The sequence below is a fragment of the Acomys russatus genome, chromosome 5 (assembly GCF_903995435.1).
Source record: "Acomys russatus chromosome 5, mAcoRus1.1, whole genome shotgun sequence".
NCBI classification, from domain to species: Eukaryota; Metazoa; Chordata; class Mammalia; order Rodentia; family Muridae; genus Acomys; species Acomys russatus.
The window spans coordinates 63,754,026-63,774,947 of NC_067141.1; the positions used below are offsets into that span (position 1 = coordinate 63,754,026).

General features: G+C 49.6%; 1 protein-coding gene across 9 annotated transcripts in view; it reads left to right on the top strand.

Annotated features, from left to right (window-relative positions):
* Positions 1-20,922, top strand: part of Pax2 (paired box 2) — an 87,272-nt gene that overhangs the window by 44,780 nt on the left and 21,570 nt on the right. For 5 of the 9 annotated variants that reach the window (XM_051146636.1, XM_051146634.1, XM_051146637.1 and 2 more), the window contains exon 7: positions 3,457-3,525. The exons of the other annotated variants lie outside the window; for them this stretch is intronic. In XM_051146636.1, coding sequence (XP_051002593.1) covers positions 3,457-3,525 — 69 coding nt within the window. The remainder of the gene's footprint in view (positions 1-3,456; positions 3,526-20,922) is intronic. 9 annotated transcript variants of the gene reach the window in all.

Here is a 20,922-nt window from a genome sequence, read left to right on the forward strand (position 1 = left end):
GGCAGGCTTTTCTCTAAAGGCAGGAAGAGACCGGGACAGTGTTGGTTTGGGGCCTCCATCAGTGTGGCAGGGCAGGAAGCAGCCACAGTCTTCAGGTGAGGGATAGTGAGGGTCTCAGACCCTCCTCTGCTAGGCCTAACCAGATTACAAGAAGCATCAAGAACTCCGCCATTCCCCCCCCACCTCCCCCCACCCCCGGGAGTTTTCTTGCCCTGTCTCTACCTCTTTTTCTACCAACCCCAGGCCAGATAGAGCTGTGTCCTTTCCCTGAAAGCTGGACCTGGGAGGGATGCAGTTTCTCCCAGCCATCATCCCGCTCTTGGCCCACAGGATGCAGTTGGAAGGGAGAAGAGGGAGAGGAGGGTGCAAAGGGAGATCAGTAGGGCTTCTCCCCTCCCCCACTCCAGAGGCCTCCAAGCAGCGGGGGGCCCAGTTTGCATTAGGGAGCAGCTCAGATGATTAAGAATGGAGAGATAATTATGTGTCAAGATGATGTAGCCCAACTCTGCAGTCAGGCCAAGGTAGCTAAGCAGCTGGCAGGCCAGTCCGTGGTCCTCGTCGTCGTCGTCATCATCATCGCAGAAGGCGCCTCGGGCACAGGCTGTACAGACACCCAGGTGTGTCCTTCAACTCTTGGGCTAGGACTTTGGGTAAAATGGAAACTGATGTGAGGGACTGCTGAGCATCAGGATGAGATCAGGGGGTGTATGCCCAGGGACCAGTCCCCAGAGGGACTAGGGGACCAGGTACATTTCCTCTGGGACAGTCCGTGCTAAATGTACCAGTTACATTGCCCTCCTTCAACCTCTCAGGTGTGGTGACATCTCCCTAGAAGTGTCATACGTTGAGGCAGGCTGGGTGTCCCACTGCCCTCTAGGAAGCTTTTCTGTCTTCCACCTCACAGTGTGGCCTATTCGTTAGCCTTAACCCCAGGGCACAGTGGTAGGCATTAGCAAGAGCTATGACTACAGTGGGTGCTGGCATTAGTGCAGGCCTTCTCTGCAGACATTACTTGGATGTCACTGGCATTGGCCCTTGGCACGTGGACAACATCAGCAGCAATCAGCAGCTGATTGAAGGTGATCGGCTTTGACTCAGGCTTGGGGTAGGGAGCTGATTGAGACTCTTTCCCAACCCCTGGTCTGTGGGGATGTGCAAAAAACCCAGGCTTTGCTTTGAGAAATATGGCCCTCAAGAAGCTTGGAACCTTCTCGTAGGGATCCAGAAACACCAGGGGGTGATAAAGAAATGCGCGAAGCATCTGAAACACAGGCTGTCCATCAGGCCAAGGAGGAGAGACCCTCCTCAGTACCTTGCTGAAACCTACAGTTATGGGCGGGTATATTACAGCTTGATTCTCTGGGAATCTAAGAAACACAACTCCCAGAATGTTACACACCTTGACTCCTGTGGCTGGAAAACACAGCTAAAGCCAAGCTAGCGGGTGGGTAAGTGGTAGAGTGCTTGCCTGGCTGGCATACGGTCCTAGGTTTGATCCCCAGCCTGGAAAAAAACAAAACCAACCCAACCACAGAAGCCCCATGCCTTTCACCTTCTCCCCGCTGCTCTCAGCCACAGCCCAGTGCATTGCTGTCTACTGACAGTTGAGGAAAAGCATGGAGAAGGTTCATAACTTGTCCAAAAACCCAAATGAAATCATATGGTGAGAGTCCATTGGTATCAGCCTTCCACATGTGGGCTTGCAGGGGTCCATGGTTTCGCATCCCATTAATTAGGTGCACAATGAATTGTGCGATAGGGCGGTGCCAAGCTGGTGCAGTTGAGCTTTTGCGGGCAGGACAGGTTGCATGGCTGGCTACAAATGGCCAAGCCCCACCGCTGCCTGCAATAGCTCCCTTCCACCTCGGATAATGCTGTTGCTGGAAAACACAAATTGTGTCCTTAGTGCCTTCCTAGGAGTCCCCATGACTCCTGGGGACTCAGGTTATGTCTGGAGCTACGGGAATGGTCAACATCTGTTTAGGGCCCCTGGCTTGAGGCAAGGGAAGTTTTCAGAACTCCTTATCAGGACGCAGGGAGCATGAGTGAGGTGTGCCAGGGCTGAAGCCTCCACACAGCCGTGGCTTAACTGTGAATACTGGATTTGAATCCTAGAGCTACTCAGCTGGGTGACCTTGGGAAGTCATTTCATTACTCCATCTCCTCTGTCAAATGAGGTAGTCACAACGCTTACTTCCTACAGAGAGGTGTCTAGAGTGCATGTGTCTAGAGCAGTGATTCTCAACCTGTGGGGTCAAGACCCCTTAGGGGGTTGGACAACTTTTTTATAGGGGTCACCAACGACCTTTGGAAAATACAGACTTTTACATTACAGTTCACAACAGCAGCAAAATTAGTTATGAAATAGCAATGAAAATAATTTTACGGCTAGGGGTCACCACAACCTGAAGAACTGTATTAAAGGGTCATAGCATTAGGAAGATTGAGAGCCACTGTCCAGAGTCTTAAGCCAGCTCCACCCTGGAAGATGGATCTCTGTGTATCTAGGCAAAAAAAAAAAAAAAAAAAGTCTAATCGGCAGGTGAAGATTTCACAAGGAAATGAAGTTGTGAGAGAGTGAAGGCTATTTGGGTCTAGACTCCCTAATCCCAATGGGGCTAACTCTGGAATAAGCTAGTCTGGAGGTGGGGGCAGCTGGCATCACCTGTGCATCTGAGATATCTTTGTCCACCTCCACCTGTTCACTTTATTGCTCTGTGGTTATCTGGTGGACCACTTGTCACTATCTAGCTCCAACTAGAGTTTTCTATGCATGTCAATAGAAAATTCTCTTCCTAATATGGGGCTATTATTCCCTCTGTCTCTCTGTGCACATTTCTACATGCAAGTTTGTTTATTTACCTTGGAGAATATGTACTTGTTTTCAGAACCATATATATATATGTATATATATATACATATATATACATATATATATATAACTTTTCTATGCTTTATGCAAGTATATGTGTGTGTGATGATGCTGTGAGGTCTTTTTGAGTAAGGGGATGTAGAATGGCATGTGTTGAGAAGGCATGCAGTTTTCTAGGCAATGCGCATGCTTGGAGAGAATGCTACATGGCTATGTACATGCTGGCACCAACACCCAGGGTAAGTCCTGAGCCAGACCTAGAGACACTGAGTGTTCATGGTCCTAAGCGCGGGCCTGCATACAGGTTAGCCCCAAGAACCCATTGGTATCAACCTACATTTGTTGGCAAGTCAGTGGCCTTATCCTAAGACTACCCCTAGGAGTGGCTGGGCCCCAAGACTAGGGAGACTGAGGCAGAAGACTAGACCTTCCCGTTCAGGCTGTGTGTCATTTGCAGCTCAGAACTTTTATATCTCTTTGAAGAGGAGCTTAGTCTCCCAGTTTGGGGGTCTGCCCCCCACCCCCGATCTACCTGCCTGTCCTTCGGGATCTCTCAGTGTTTGTCTGTCTCTTATTTACTCTAGTCGAGGTATACACTGATCCCGCCCACATTAGAGGAGGTGGAGGTTTGCATCTGGTCTGGACTTTAAGAGGTATGAGGGCCAGAGGGAACATGGTGTGGGGGTCAAGGGAAATAGCTCGGGGTGGTGGCGGAGGTGGCTAAAGAACATCAGAGAACGGGTCCTAAAGGCAGACAGCCAACTGGAGGCAGAGGCACATGCTTTCACTGAGAGCCCTAGAAGTCTCTGGGGCCGGATCACTTCCGCCATGGGCCACCGGCAGAGGTTTGGGGCTGAGGCCTGGTGGCCCAGAGGGTCAGCCGCTCAGTGGATGGGGGCAGTTTTTCTAGCCCTTGGAAAAACAAAGAGTAGACCGGGTAGTAAAACAAAAGCAAAGGAGACCTGGAAGCACCTGACAGCCCTAATTCATCACGGCCCAAGTTTTTTCCTTGTGTTCCCATTATATTTGTTTGTAAAAGTGGAAATCAATTTTGAAGGTAATTTTCTGGAAAGAATGGAAGGGAGGTGGGAGGGCCGGATAAGGCAGAGATGGTAAAAGGAAAAATTTAGGCCAGGCACAGCCCAGGGGCAGCTCTTGGCAAGGTGAAAGAAAATTGCATATTCAATCTCCATCCATGAATCTCCCTCACTGCTGCCCGCCTCCTGCTTGAAAACAATGGAGGCTTTTTCCCAGCGCTGGGCAGGGCCTCGGTATCAACCTCACTTTAACTCAGGGTCATTAATTCCCTGATTATTGAAGGAGAAGAGAGGGCTGCAGCATCGTCAATTCCAAAGGCACCCCCCATGTGATCAGGCCCTGGCTGGGGTGGGTGGGGGCAGCGGGGTAAGGTGAGGTGCTTCGGGAGGGGGTGGGGAAGGAGGAAATGGGGGATCCACCTGGACTGGGGGGGCAGGAAGGCGGGCAGAGGGCAGAAGAGGCAGTCATTACTGCATACCTCTGTTGTGTTGTTATTGCAAATTAAAAGTAGCATGTTCCACTCCACAGCTATCTTTGGGGAGGGAGGGGCACTGAGGGAGGTGGGGGATCTTATCATTGCTTCTTCAGCAGACCAGCGGTGGTGTCACCGTGTGAGGTGACATTTGAATTTACAATTCCGCTGAGAAAAGCCATTAATTCACAAATTAACATTTCTCCCTCTCCCTCTCTCTTTAACACTCTCTCCCTCTCTCACATGGATGTGCAAGCAATTGAAAAGACAAAGGAAATAGCCTTAAGGAAGAGACTTTACGGCTAGTCTGTCTGTGCTGAGATTGCTCCCCCTGCTTCCAGATAGATAAACCAATTACCTGAGCAGCTCGGCTCCTGGCCGCTCCTGATCGCCTCCTTTTGTAGGCTGCCTCCATGGCTGGCTTACACTCGTGTATCTCATTAATGGAAACCAGGCGTGCCCTGGTCACCAAGCTCTTCCCAGCTGTCCTTTGGAGGAACCGTGGGAAGAGAACCTGTGTCAGACAGAGACAGGCAAGGGGGGTCCTGGGGGAAGAGGAGAAGCTGTCCTGGCCCTGGATCTCTGGGTGCAGCTTGCTAGGGCAGCAGGTTAGGGGTGGGTGTGCAGGTAGGCACTGCGGGAATGGCAGGCTTGCACAGGCGTGCGGGCTGGCATTTAGAGGAAGAGACCGTAAACTGAGTCTGACTCTCTTAATGGCCTTTGGTCTTGGTGCAGGGGGCTGGTGGGGCCCAGAGAGGGATCTGAGCTTGTCCTGCCTGGGAAGGACACAAAGAAGTTTTGCTGACTACATGCTATTTCAGTGGGAAGGATAAGAGCCTGAAGGAGCACGCACAAGAGCACACACACACACACACACACACACACACACACACACACACTGGTGGAGAGAAAGAGTAAAAGTGAGAGTGAGTGAGCTGGAGAGAGAGAGCACGATGTTACCTGATTCACTTCCTAGAGAATACAGCTGTCCTCTCTAACTATCAGGAAGTCACTCCAAGACCCCTTCCTTGGTGGACATTTGAAATCATAGAGAGCCTTATACACCCATGTATCTATAGACACAATAAGAGATGACCAACAACAACAGTAATAAAACAGAACAATTACAGTGATGGGTTGGTGCTGATAGTCTGATAACCGAGGCGGTTACCAAGTGAGCCACGGTTACAGCACGGATGCACTGAACACGGGGGTGATTTGCACACAGGTGGGACTGAGCAGGCAGCTCAGGATTTTATATTGTTACTCAGAAAGACACACAGTCAAAAACCTACAACTTAGGCTGGGTGTGGTGGCGCACGCCTTTAATCCCAGCACTCAGGAGGCAGAGGCACGTGGATCGCTGTGAGTTCAAGGCCAGGCTGGTCTACAAATCGAGTCCAAGACAGCCAAGGCTACACAGAAAGACCCTGTCTCGAAAAACCAAAATCCATTTAAAAAAACAAACCTACAAATCGTTTATTTCTGGAAGCGTCCTCTTAATATTTTTAGACTGAAGATAACTGAAGCCAGGGAAGGCAAAGCCTGGAGTAAGGCGACACTGAGGCCCCTTTTGTGGACTACCCTGGGGCTTATGGGTTCCTGTGTGCAGTGCACTACCTAGCATGTGTCAGACTCTGCCTTGGTGCGACAGGTCTCTTGGAAGCCCAGAAAACAAGCCGAATTGCGGGAGGCCCCTGTCTAGACAAGTGCTGGGGTTTGATGGGTCTGACTGCACTGCTCCACTTAGCTTCATCTCTCGGAGGACCCCAAACCTGGCTACTATGCCATTCAAGAAAGAGTTAAGTTCAGAGCTCACTAAGACTCTAGAGAGAGAGAAACCCCACTTGTGAACACTCATTCTTGGTCCTGATTAGACCTGGTTGGTAACCAAGGAAATACAACTGGCTGAACCTACAGTACGTTCTTTTCTACCTCAGTGAGATTGCATATTTTAGCTGAGCTCTCTAGATAACATTAGCCATGTGCCTGTAACTCTTCGGGAGCAAATGCAGGTTGTGTTGATGTTTTATGAAGCCTTTGCTGTGGGCTCCACACAGAGGTGACTTGGGTTTATCTGTGGGGACGGCACCCAGTTTAACCGTGGCTGTTTGGGACTGACAGGTGCAGGCATTCTAGACTTAGGCTGGAGATAAAAGCCAGATTGTTAGGTTTGCTTTCCAGCTAGCTCATGCTGTTGTGGCTCGAGAGTGAGTTGCTTCGAGTATTCTGAGGCTTACCACAGCAGACGCATTTTCTATACATCGGCAGAAAGTCAGAGCAGAGAGCTTGTCCACCCCATGAGTAAAGGAGCTGATTTGCTGCAAATGGGGATAGTTTGTGTCTCCCTGCCCCAGAACATTAAGTGTGGGTGACATATTCTCTGCAAAGGCAAACAGGCTCTCCACATCCTTCCTGTGTCCCCGCCTCACATGAGAACCCACCGTATCAGTATGTCTTCCATTTCCTCATCTTCCCCTGGCCAACTGCCCTCCAGCCATGTTTGTTGGTTTGGTTTTCCCTCCCCACTCCTAGCAAGGGCGTGAGGAAAAAAAATCCATTGCCTCAGCTCTGCTGTCCCCACACACCACACACACACCCCATCCCTCATACAGACTCTGGACATAGGAGGGAGGAACCAGGCTCAGGGCTTTTTCTGGGCCCTGTTGCTTGTGGGCTTGCCTTTCTGGGTGCCCCATCTTCTGCAGACCATTGGGCAATGGGGAAGGACGGATGGGGAGCTGGCATGGAATCCCTCAGAATGGATGTGGAGAAAGCAAAAGGTTGAGAGACCGAGGATGCCTACAGTCTTCGAGACTATTGAGACCAGGGCTTGACCCTTCCTCATTCTGCCTTCCTCAGAGCCATGGTGGAGCTGTCTGGGTTCCCTCATTTTCTGGCCCACAGCAGTGGAAAGGCCAGACAGGCTGGGAGAGGGTGGGGCCTGGCGTAGGAGCTGGGAGTCAGTCATGAGCCTCAGAGCCTAGTTACAGCAGAGCCAGTAATTCAAACCGTCCTGACCCTTCAATGAACCCAAACCTGCTGACCTTGACAGCACCAGACAAGAGGCCTCACAAACCTCAACCTGCTGCAGGCCAGCCTTCCTTCCCTCCCTCCCTAGCAGTCCTGTGGCCTGGCTTCCAGGTGGCCCCTCATTTGGCCATCCTTATGATATGTCAGCATGCCCTCCCTCCCTGAGGCAGGCCAGCTTCAAAGCACCCTTTGTGCTCATCTCCACTGGAGATAGGGTGTGGGCATCCCCTGGAGCCTACGGAGGACCCCTGGCTGTGGCCTTCTCCCATGACTGGCTGAGCAGAACTTGTACCCTTCCCTTCTTCTCAGCCCCAGCTTTTATCTTCTCAGGACTAGCTATAGCGTGTGTGTGTGTGTGTGTGTGTGTGTGTGTGTGTGTGTGTGTGTGTGTGTGTGTATGTGTGTATGTGTGTGAGTGTATGTGTGTGTGTATGTGGGTGGGGGGGTGCACCCATTCATTGCATGTTTTAGGGTGCAAACAGGGCAGAGAAGACGACAGAGACAGAAGATGGGGGAGGGAAGGGAAGCCGAGGGAAGCAGCCCCAGGAACCTGCACTAAGATAAATGCAGTTTATGAAGTTTATGCTTTCCTCCTCAGGGAGAGCACAGCCTCTCCAAGCCTGCCAAGCGGTTCCAGAAGAAGAAAGTGTAGGCAGGGGAATGAGCGGGCCAGTGACAGAGGGAGAAATGGCCGGGCATTGTGCAAACGCTTACACATACATGTGCATGTGAGCACATACACATTACTCTAGGCTAAGTCCTAGAGTTCTGTCCTGGGAAGCCAGGACAGAAGGATGCAGATGGTGCACTGGAAAAGTGGCTCTAGGAGCTCCCTGTCCTCCTGTCTCCATCCTACCTTCCATCTCTAGTCCCCTTGGGCACTGTGGCTAGCCCAGACACTTGGCTCTGTGGGTACTAGGTGGCATGGCAGTATGGTAAACTGAACCAAAGACATCATGGACCACCTAAGGCAGCTAGTTTGTGCGCAGTAAGGGACAGCGTGGGTGGTCTTGGGCAGTGAGAAAGAGGCTTGGCCAGAAAGGCAACCAGAATATGGTACCACTAGGTGTCCTTGAAACTTACCTTTTCTTCTGGAGCTGGGTGATAGTCACATGGGCTCCCTGTGGACTGAGCTCAGCTACTGAAGTCTCTTAGGGAAGATGGTTTGAGACCTTTGCCTTTTCTCTGAGAACTCAAAGGAAATAGATGACTGACAAGGCGAGGCTATGAGAGATCTTAGAGGGACTTATGACCAAGTTAGAGGATCTGCCTTTCCAGGCCTTTCTGTGGCTTAGGCTTATGCACACCAGGACTATGTGAGTGGGCCACAACCCAGAGCTTTGTTTTTTACTTTTATAATAATAGTTTTCATTTTTATTAGCAAATATTAGTTATAGGCAATAATGGGTTTTGTTATAATATCTCATACGTGTATGTTTTTATTATATCCATCATCATAATGTTATCTTACTTCTACTAATCCCCTCTCCCAACCGGTCTCTTTCCTCTTCTATTGTCATGATGGAGTGTGTATGTGTGTAGTGTGGTATGTGAGTGTGTGTGTGTGGTGTGTGTGTGGTGTGTGTGTGTGGTGTGGTGTGTGAGTGTGTGTGTATGGTGTGGTGTGTGAGTGTGGTGTGTGTTAGGTGTGGGTGTTGTGTGGTGTGTGGTGTGTGGTGTGGTGTTGGTGTGTGTGTGTGTGTGGTGTGTGTGTGTGGTGGTGTGTGGGTGTTGTGTATGGTGTGTGTGTGTGGTGTGTGTGTGTGTGGTGTGGTGTGTGGTGTGTGTGGTGTGTGTGTGGTGTGTGTGGGTTGTGTGGTGTGTGTGGTGTGGTGTGTGGTGTGTGTGTGTGGTGTGGTGTGTGTGGTGTGTGTGTGGTGTATGTGTGGTGTATGTGTATGTGTGTGTGGTGTGGTGTGTGTGTTGTGGTGTGGTGTGGTGGGTGGTGTGTGTGTGGTGTGTGGTGTGTTGTGGTGGTGTATGTTGTGGTGTGTGTGTGGTGTGGTGTGTGTGTGTGTGTGTGTGGTGTGTGGTGTGTGGTTGGTGTGTGTGTGGTGTTGGGTGGTGTGGGTGTGTGGTGTGGTGTATGTGTGTGTGGTGTGTGTGTGATGTGGTGTGTGTGTGTGTCCTATTGAGTTTAACCAGGACCCTTAACTTTTGAGAACAGGGAGTGTGGGGAGAAAGTGGCTGAGAGGGAAGAATGCCTTGGTTCTGACCTGCAGATGAGATATCAGCATGTGTAGGCGCACATGTGCATGTACACACACACACACAAACACATGTACACACACTCATGCATGCACCTCCTCTGTGTTCAAGTTCTGCCAAGAGCAGGCACAGACAAGAATGACAGGGGTGCGGTCCACAAAGACACAGAAGGGAGAGAAGGGGAAGGTGGGCAGGAATTTCTGATTGTGGAGACACTAGAGCATCCAGGATATGGCGGGCACAGAGTGAGGCAGGGACTGTCCGGGGATGGCCTTGGCCCTTGCTGTCCCCTGCTCTTTCCTCTGCCCTCCCTCCTCAGCCCTCCCCTCTTCCCTCCACACATCTTTATTGGTTCTGGTAATAGCCTTGATTTGCATGTCAGGCAAAGCCTTGCTACACACACAAAAAGAAAACCCCAACCGTGGCGGTGTGGCAGTGTCAGCTCTCGCTGTTGTTCGACAGTGTAAAATTAAATTAATAAAGCCCCCAACACAGGAAAACATAACAGGAAATTAATGGCCTTTACTGTCGCTCTGATGCAGTCATTTGCAACCCTGCTTTCCGCACCAAAGACTTCATAAATGCAAGCAGTTTCTCTAAACAAGCATACTTAGGGCGGCCTGGTATGTAATTTTTCGCCTTGCTTGCGTCCTTAGAGCTAACAAAGCCCTGCTCCCTCTTAGCTCCTTTCTAACTGGTTCTGGCCCAGCTGCAGTCCACTGAGGGTTGTTGCCGGCAGAAGGCCCCAGCCCCTACTGGAGGTGTAGAAGGGTTGCTGGGGTTCCAGCAGAGGAACCCCTCACTCCATGAGCCCCTCTTGCCTACTGGCTCTGAGGGTAAGCCAGCAGGCTTGAGTGCCTGGGGCTCCTTCCTCAGTGCGTCTGCCTGCTCCCTTACCACCCCTCCTACTGTCTCTGGCCTCATCTTCCTCTCCTCCGGCTCCACTCACCAAAGCATTTCCAACTTCTTCTCACAGGCGGCACACTTTGGGGCTGGCTCTGCCTCAGCAGGGTAACCTGCAGGCTTTCCTGGGGTGGAAAAGGAAGCCAGTTTCCTCAAAATGGGCAAAGTAGCTGTGTTTGTACAAAGTTCTGGGGGGTCTAGGCTTCCTCTGTTCCCTCCCTCTCTTTTAGGTTGGCTATTAACCACGAGGGCCCTAAGTGATCAGTCACACTTTCTCTCTGCCCTCAGACTTGAGAGCTGAGGGTCTATGAGCTCCCATGGTAAGTAGGCAGGGTGTTGAAAACACGGGGTTTCTTCTTTGAGCTTTGTACCAGTGTGGGCCTTGGTGCCCACTGTGCTGGCCCGAAGATTTACTAGGAAGGAATGGCTTCACAGGGCACACAGGTGGCTGCTCATTAAGAACTGAGCCTCAAGGCTATGCATTCAGGAGGGGTGCAGGGAGATAACAAAAGAGCAAGCAGGTAGTGGGGCTTTCCCCAGGACTGGCTGTCTCCAGGGACACCTCCCGTGTGGATGGCTGCCAGGGAGTGGGACAAAACAGAATCCCAGATCCCTGAGGGCCATGGGTCTTGCCTACCTTTCCCATAGAGTCTGCCATTCCTGCAACTCTGCTTGCTGGGGCACAGCCCGGGCATGGGCATGAGGCATAGCCGAACAGTATCTGCTGTTTACACCTATGCCTTTCTCTGCTTTGAGGAAAAGTATAGGGCAGGAGCCCACCCCACACCTCACTTGTTCTAGAACAATTGGGTACCTACTTTATCTCTCAGAATTGTAGTTTCCTCTTTGGTAAAATATTTAGAGATCATGACATTTAGCAGTAGGGTAGTGGGTGGTGATAAAAAAAAAAAAAGACCCCTGTTTGATATCCCTTCCTTCTTCCCTCCTTCCCTCCCTCCTTCCCTCCTTCCCTCCCTCCCTCCCTCTTTCTCTCAATCATTCCACACTGATTTACTGAGCTCTCAGCAGACTCTAGTCTGGCTCCTGGGTGGATTTCAGCTTCCCTGGGGATTAAAGTCCCACTCTTGAGGGGAGAGCCCTCACCATGCTGGTCACCTACCTCTGAATTCATGAACACTGAGTCCCAGAGACAGTCCAGCCAAGGCCAAGTTCTTAATGTGGAACCAGTGCCCCTCTCCCGCCTGGAGACTCCACACCCATAACATAGCCCAAGATTACATTCGATTTTTTTTTTTTTTAGCAGCCGTGTCAGACTGGAGCTCATATTAAGCTCATGGTCAACTAAAACCTCAAGATCTTTTTCACATCAATTGCTATCCAGCCAGGTCCACCCATTCTGTGCTCAGGTAATTGATTTTTCTTAACCTAAACATAGGCCACTCCATTTATCCCTGTTGCATTTTCATCTTGTTGGTTCAGGTTCTTAACTCTACCCGATTAAAGTCATCAGGATGTCTTCTGTATCGTCATGCAAGTAGTCTTACAGGGTCCCCCCCCCCCTTATTCTCATTCTCCTCCTCCCTCTTCTTTTTGTTGTTATAAAGAAAATCATGTGAAAAAAAAAAAAAGTGAAGACCCACAGCCGCTTGTAGTAAACAAGTTCTTTAGGTGCCATTGAGCTCAATAGTCGCCGACAATGTCTCTTTCCTCTGCCCTGCCCATACAGCTTGGAAAGGGGAAAGAGTGTCTTTGTCGGATGTTAATTTAACATTTACTACATCCACATGATTCCCTTAACAAGTCAGTTAAGGAAATAAATCACGCACAGCTGGCATACAGCCGTAAAGCGAACAGCTCCTGACTTCAAGAAGCTCATCGCCTAGCTGAGAGGTCACTGAGGTGCACCCCATCACTTGAGTAGAGTGGGATTGATGCTGAGATCATGGCAGAAAGGCTCCGAAAGAGATCAAACAAAACAGAGTTGTATCTTCCAGCCAGGGCAATTGGGGAAGCCATCATGGTGGGGCAGATGGTTAATCTAAGCATCGATAGATACCAAGTTAATGTGCCCACCGCTTACTCTGAGTGAGTGCACTCAGATTCCAGGGTGTCACATTTTCTTTTCTAGTCCCTGCAAATCGGAGGTGCAATAATTTCTTTCAGAAAATAGCCAAAGCCGGAGACTGAGTGCATGGCAGTGCTCTTTTGCTAAATCTTCTGAAACCCCCGCCTTCCTGGCCTAAGGACTCGGTATCAGCAGTTTTAGGATCCCCTGTTCCTCTCAGAGTCCTGAGGTGTATCAGGGACCTGAAAAAATTAGATCCTGGGAAATAGCTAGGGGTGCTGGCTGGATCCTCCCCAGCCCCCTGCAAACCCACACTGGGGACTATTTCCTTTTCTTACAAGACAAAAAACAGTTCCCTCTCCTCTGCTCTCCTCTCCTCTCCTCTCCTCTCCCCCCACCTCCTCTTCCTTCCCCTCCCCTCCCCTCCCCTTATGACTATCTCTTCTTCCCAAGGTTTGAGCTAAGCCTGCCTTCCTTTGTGACCTTCCTTTAAGCAGGACAAGGCCTGTCCCTTTGCTTTGTCTCAGGTCCTTCTGGGTCTTTGTCTTCCTGGCAGGCGTGTGCTACTCTCACTCCTGCCCTTGGTTATGGTCTCCCCTTCCATCTGTTTTGTGCCCTCTGTGGGGGTTGCTTTTGTCTGACCATAAGTGCAATATGTGTTTATTGTAAAATATTTGGACAAGACTGTAAGTTTCTTTAAAAAATAATAAATATATAACTTCATCATTGAGTAATAACCAGTGTTGAAATTAGGCATATTTTGGAGCCTTTTCCTCCTATGCACATGCAACTTTAGATATGTGATTTTTAATTAAACTTGGAGTGCTACTCCACACACAGCTTTTTGTCTTGCTAGTTTTACTTAACATTATATAGTAGCATTTTTACATGTCATTACATACTCCTTGAAAACATGATTTTTTTAATGGTTGCATAATCTTCCACTGCTCACTGTACATGTCCTTTTAAATTCTAGGCTCATCATATTTTAAAGCTTAGCTGTGTGCAGCAACGGTGATTTCCTTAAACGCCCTTCTTGTTCCTCCCGCCCTTTCTCCCAGTCCCTTTGCTTCATCCAGTTGACTGTTTAAGGTTATGGAGGCAGAATTTCACCTTTCAGAGCATCTGTCTTCTGTAGAAGTATATCTTCTTTTAGACTCTCTTGACATGGAGACTCATACGTGTTCTTTCCTCCTGTGAGATTCCCCTAGTGTCCCCTTCCATCCCCTGTGAGATTCCCCTAGTGTCCTCTTCCTCTTCCTGTAGAATTCCTCCAGTGTCTCCTTCAATTGCCAGCTTTAGGCACGGTTGCTTTCTTCCCAGGTCCCCAGCACTTCCCCTTAACCCATTTGTCTTTCTTGACCAGAGTCCAGGCACCCCTGATAGGGATTCTGTGTCTCTGCCCTTTGAGCCTGCGTTTTGTTCTGTTCTGGTTTTGAATCTCTAAGAGGGAATCAGATAAGATCCTCTTCGTGGCAGTCCCTGCACCTGGCAAGTGCGATGGTGAATCCACGGTGGTGACTTCTGGGATGGCTTCCTTTTCCTCCCGAAAGGTAAAGTGTTGGGGAGAGGCAAGGCCAGGACTCATCCATCTTTGTTTTTAGAATTGTGCCCAACAGTTCAGCCAGCCTTTGAGATCACATGTATCAGGGCCTCTGCTAGGTTTACAAAGATGAGAAGGTGTGGGGCCTCTGCCTCCAGAGACAGCTCGGTAAAGAAAGCAAGTACAGCAGCGTAACCGTGTTGCGCAGAGCTTGCTTTAGGCTCTGACACCTATTGACCATGGTAAGTAGTTTGGGGGAAGTCACCAATCTTTGAAAGCCCTCAGTGTCCCTATGTTGTGAGCGCAGTTTCCAGAGGTGCTGCACTGTGATCTGCCTTGGCCTTCTCTGTCATTCATTAGCTGCCTCTTTGTGACCTTGGCAAAGTCCCTTGACCTCCAAATGTCTACCTCCTTACCTATGACATGAGTATAATAATAAAAGCTTCCTGGTCAGTTTTTCTTATAAAAATTGACTGTGTGACTACAGTAAACATTCTTGCATGAGCACCTATTGTACACTAAGTGCTTAAGTCCATGTGTACCTGTTAAGATAGTGTTTGGTATCATAACAGAATCTGGGTCCGTGTTATTATTATTTCTACTAGAGATTTGGGTGAATAGCGTTGGAACAGAGAAAGGAAAAAGCCATGTTGCTGTGGGAGTGCCCCCAGCCTTCCCATCTGTATCTGAGGAAACAACCCAGAAAAGTTCACAGGACTGGTTGAATGTCACAGTGAGGGGGAAAAAAGCCAAGACTCTGCCCTGAGGATGATGAGTCTTACCTTAAGAACATTACATCTATCCCAGCCTTGTTTTAGGGTCCCCAACATAGTGTCCCCAGAAGTAAGTAGGTGTGGGTGAGCATAGGAAGCCTGAAGCCAGGCATCCCATCACACCCCAGCCTCTCACCATGATGAACGCAGTCAGTGTGTAGAAGCTGGGTGTGGCATGTGAGCTTTGCCAGGGCCAGTGTGCTGGACAGACTAACACTACCCAGAGCCAAAGCCTTGGGGCAGATTTCCAAGGCATTCTTTTTTGTTGTTTTGTTTTCTTGGGTTTTTGGGGAGGGAGGTGTTTTTTGTTTGTTTGTTTTTGTTTTGGGGGGGTCACTTGTCTGTTTATTTTTAAGATGAGGTCTTACTATGTTATCTCTGGTTGTCCTGGAACTCTCTCTGTGTAGGCCAAGGTGAGCTTAAACACAGAGATCTGCCTGCCTCTGCCCCGCCAAGTGCTGGGATTAAAGGCATACACCATTACACACAGCTCTCCAAGGGCTTCTTCATGACTGCCAGCCTTGATTTGAGGTTCATGGCCAGACCATCCTATCTCCTGTCCAGGTCACCTCAACACAGTAGCGCATTTTCTTTCCTTTCATCCCTCCCCCACTCTTGATCCAGGCTTCCCCATCTCCCCTTCCCACCTTCCTCATGCCCATTTCCCCATTTTTCTTCCATCTAGACTCCTTCCCTCATACCCCTTTCTTCTTCTTGTCTTGTTCCCTCTTCTTTTTGCCTCCTCTCTTCCTCCTCCCATCATCCCTTGCTCTTCTCCCAGTACAAAGGCACTCCAGCTCTGGGGGAGCAACCTCATTTCCTGTTCCACTATCAGATGGGAGGCCCCAAATGGCAGCCCAAACCTTGTCCCGGGTCCTGCTGTGCCACTGCTATGGGGGTGGGGCTGGGGCTGCGCAGGCGGGCTGCCCTGAATGACAAGAGGGGATATTGATCGCTTTCTGAACTCAGCGCAGCAGATAGAAGGTAATTAATGACTCCATTTGCCTCAGTACCGGGGAGAACAATTGAGTTTGAAACTGCAACAACTGGCAGATGGGGAGACTGGGGGACAGGCTTGGGGTGAGCTCTTCTGAGGGGGACGGATGTGAAGGAGCTAAGGTAGAGGAACACATTTAATGCTCCTGTGGCTTCCCCCACAATCCTTACTCTTTTTGTCCTATACAAATTCCTGGGGTCACTTTTCTGCCTGTGGCTGAAGTTTGGCTTTCGCCAGGACCACTTCTTGCCAGCCGTGTGAGGTTGTTCGTGTTTTGAGATTTTTTTTTTTCCAGAGCCGTTTCCTTCTTGGTACAATTGAATAGATGGAATCTCTTTCTCGGGTGTTCTGTGGGGGCGGGAGGCCGAGTGTGGCAAGTGCCTGGAGTCTGCCAAGAGGTCAAGAAGCGAGCAGTAAATGTTGGCTGAGATGAGAACGGACAGAAGGCTTAACTTACTAGAAGGAGGAGGCATTGTGCCTTCAGATCTGGGCTTTCTACTTACCAGCTATATGGTGTTAGATAAAACAACTTGCTCTCTGAGACTTGTTTCTTTATCTGAAAAATGATGATGAAGGTAGTGGTGGTGGTGGTGGTGGTGGTGATGGTGGTGGTGGTGGTGGTAGTAGTTGTGGTGGGTGAAAGCATACTGGTGGTTTCCCATAACCAGTGCACCTCTGTGTTTGGGCTTAGAAAAAGAACACTCATTGCAAGGATGTTTGCCTAACATATGCAAGGTCCTCAGTCTGTTCATCACCACTAGAAGACTAAATTAATATTGAAGTTGATATAGTTTTATCCTATGCTTAAAACTTTTTTTCTTGAAAGTAGGAGAGATGGCCCACTGGTTAAGAGCATGCACTTCTCTTATAGAGGACCAGAGTTCAATTCCCAAGCTGAGCCTCTCACAACTGCCTGCAAGTCTAGCTTCAGGGAGATCCAAGGCCTCTGACCTCTCTAGGGACCTGCGTTCACATGCACATACTCTCGCAAAAAAGGCACACATAGCCCCTGTCTATCTCTTTTCCTTTACATTGACCACTTTTGGAATATAGATGAAGGTAAACACAAGAAAGGATATTTGTCTCCAAGCCCAAGACATGGTTGGTGGTCAGTGACTTCCCACTCACCGAGCTGCTGAGACCTCACTGGAAAGTCGCATTTGTGACTGGCCAGATTGAGGGTTCTGGCCTGGAGTGGGGTATAGGCGTGTCTTCTCCAGAGCAGCCCAGGAACAGATGGGGTGACAGTAATAAGGGAATAAGGTTTTCAGGAGGTGGCCAGATGAATGAGTAAGACATCTTCCTCCTTTCTTTTCTTTTGGTGAACACTGTGTGCGTGTGCGTGTGTGTGTGTGTGTGTGTGTGTGTGTGTGTGTGTGTGTGTGTGTGTGTGTAATTGAAGCAAGAGCCTTGAGTACATGCTCTAAGCTCCCCTGCTAGTCCTGAGATATTTTACATAAAGATTCTGGAAGTGATGCATGGCCTGGGCATGCACAAAGCATAGGCAATGTCGGGAAACACAGAAAGAAGGTAAAATTGCTTGCGATAGGAAAGTGGCCACTGTGACCATGTTGGGGGCAGTGTTTCCACTGAAGATGACCTTTGGCCTCATGGTTGTCTTTCTCTGCATGAGGCTGGGCTTTCTGCTATAGAGCTGAGTGGGCGGTGCTGTCTGTCAGTTCAGCCTATAGCTGAGTGACTTTCTTGTACTGGGCTCCCTGGTAAATATACCCTGGGGCAGTTCATGTGTCCATACCTAATCTTATGTCAGTGACTCTGAGCCTTAGATTTCTCAGAAGTTAAAGGGGATTACAGTTCCTTCCAGGGTTGGAGAACTGTTTGGAAGCCCAAATAACTCAAGATCTGTGAAGAGTCTGTGTAAGGTGTTCAATAAATAAGGAGTCAAAGAAGATAATATGGGTTTAATTAATTCATCTATAGCTTACCCGTGCCCCATAAAGGACTTGCAGTAAGCCCATCTGCTTTGAGGGTAATCACACTATAGTGGAAAGAGCATCTAGAATGGCCATAGGCCTGAAAGTCCCACTACCTATATCCGGGATGAGGGAGAACTGGCCTCTTGCCTCCCACCCACCCAGCTAGGTTCTACAACTATACCATGATAAATTTAGTGCCCTGGTCATCTAGGCAGTCTGTGCTCAGCCAGCACACCCTGCAAGGTTTAGCATCACTATAGAGAAAGTGCAGGCAATGAACCGGAGATGTACCCTGAATAGGGGCAAGTGGTCCTCAGCTGGACCCTGGGTTTAGTAACGAGCTACAGAGTGACGTAATTTAAGAGGCAAGCTCTCATGTCTCATGTCAGACCTGGACTCGAGTCCTTATTGTCATTTACCAGGAGCATGTTCTTTAACAAGCTACTTAACGTCCTTTGTAGAGACTGCAGTAGTCACAATGCTGTTGGAAGGATTGAGTGAGGTCTGAAACACAGAACCATTGCCTGTTGGTTTTTAATTCTTTTGAGACAGGGCCTCACTAGATAGCCCCTGCTAGCTTGGGACTCATGCCATCCCCTGCCTTAACCTCCTAAATTCTGGCTTTCAGGCATGTATCACCATGTACAGCCTTAGATTTCTTCTTGTTACTTTGTTTGTTGGCTTGTTTTATCATGCTGGAGATGGGTCCCAGGGCCTTTTAGATGCTGTGTAAATGCTCCTCCCACTGAGCCACATTTCCAGTCCAAGGGGCTCTTGATCCTTGTGTGGTGCTAGGGCGTCTGGCAGGGGCCAGCGGAAAGTAGGGTTAAATCCACCATCAGCGGTGACTGTTACACTAGCACACGGTCCTTGCACAGCATAGAGGGGGACTTCAATAAGCCTACAGGGACCATATTTTCCAATCTTTCTTTAAAAGCATGGCCTGAGAATTGAAAAGAATGTTGTTGCTAGTCTCTGAGCCTTGTCCTGGAGCAGTCTGTGTGGCAGCCCTGTGATTCCAAGGCTAAGATCTCCTGAGCTGGGACCGTGTTTTCCGTTAGCTTTGAAGCACTGGCGGCACATGGGTGGTATTGCTGAGGTAGGAGGAGTTTCCAGGGGATCTGAGCATATGCTGCCAGAGGGTAACAGGTGATGGGACTGAGCTGACAAATGACTGAGAGAGCTTGTGCTGGGCCAATCAGGTTCTGGCCAGTCTAGGAAATTTCTGCCAGGGGTCTCATTCTGGATGCCACCTGGGAGATGCCACCTGCCATCAGTCAGTCACTAATTTAGTGAGTACCTGCTGTGTGTCGTGCCTAGCATAGAGTGACAGAAATGCATTGGCCATGGTCCCAGCCCATAGGAGTTCAGAACCTGGCTTCTTGGATGGGGAGCTGTCTTTGCAACTGATGCTACTTAACTACTCTCGTGTGTTCCTTCCTTCTTGCCCTGAAACCTAGGTCAGGACTCAGTTCTGTCCCTGCCAGTAGTTTCACAGCTTTGCCATGTAGCCCTTCAAGTGGTGCTGGCCCTTGCGGTGACCTCCTCTCCAGACTGCCTAGGCATTCTTCTCCTTACCCCTGGGAGGGCGCTCCAGGTGGTGGGCACCGCCAAGCGCTTTTGGCTTTGTTTTACTCCTGTTTCCTGCCCTCTTCTTTCATGCTTTCTCTTTCTCCTTCTATCTCTCTTCTCCTTTTCCTCCTCCTTCTTAGCCCTGTAGCTCAGGCCTTGCTAGCCCCAGGCTGTGCTCCATAGCTGGACACCTAGCCATGACACCAGGCTCCATTTCTTCTGCCAAGCAGCCCCTACCCTAGCCAGTACCTCCCAGATTCTGGTGTGGAAGGTTTCTGCCTTTCCCCTCTCCCTCTTGCTGCCCTTCTCAGCTTTCTTCCTCCAGAAGCTTATCCCTTCTCCTCACACCTTCCTGGTCCTCCCTCCCACTTCCTTCCTTTCTCTGTCTGTCTGCCCTCACTCTGTCTTAGCTCCTCCCTGTTCCTTCACTCCCAAAGGAAGGGTACCATCCCTGTCAGTAGAGTGTGCCAGCAACAGCCCAGACCTGTGACTGGCTTAGGAGAAACTGTCTCCCTGTGTCCCCAGCAGTAGTGGTGCTAGCTGTCTCCTCTCTGTCCTCTGACCCCCTGCCCCTCCCATGATTCCTCCCACCATACTCCTCCGCCGCTCCTCATACCCTCACCTTTCTAGATGAAGATGCTTCCTCGTAGCCTTTCTTCCCACTTGGGGACTCCCTCAGGACTCCTCTGGCTTGAGGTCAGAATTCTCTGCAAGCTTTGTCACCCTGTGCCACTAGTACTTTCTTACTACCAGTCTCCCCCAGCTTCCTTCTCTTCCCCTGTCGTCACCTCCCAGGGCCACCTCTTCCAGCAGAGGGCTTCCTTTTTCCCTCCTTTCCAGCCCTCCTCTGCTTTCCACGGCTGCCTCTGTAACCTGTCTTACCACCAGGGCCTGTGTGTACAAAAATAAATAAATAAATAAATAAATAAATAAAAAGGTCAGTGAGTGGAGGGAGCAGCAATAACCCCTAAAACAGTACTATCAGTGGGACATGATTGATCAATTGAATTCCATAGCGGCTGAAAAATGTAGGATTAAGTAGTGTATTATACGCACAATGAGTTGAGGCATGATGTTCATTTCAAGTTCATTTCGCCGGCCTCTGCCACCAGATCAGGCAATCAATAGGGGCAGCAGATATCATATATCACCTCTGTGCGGGCTGGGGAGAGAGCACCGTAATCTCTCGCAAATTTAGAGTGACAGATTTGTCAAGATCTGAAGGGCCCCTGAATAAATGAAGGCAAAGAGACTCCTCCAGCCAGTGACCTGAGGACAAAGCTTTAGTTCAGCTCCTACAAACACACACATACACACACACACACACACACACACACACACACATGGCCACAGGGTGAGAGGCAAGCCACGCACAGGCATGTACACAAATCACACAGAGGCATGATATGCATCTTGCCACATGTGTGTGCCTCACACTCAAACGCATATTTGAATGCATGCTCACATACTCCCTAGGACCCATTCAGGAAGAGCAATAAATACGAAGGCCCTTGATGCTACCTCTCACTCATCCCTAGCAGCAGGGCA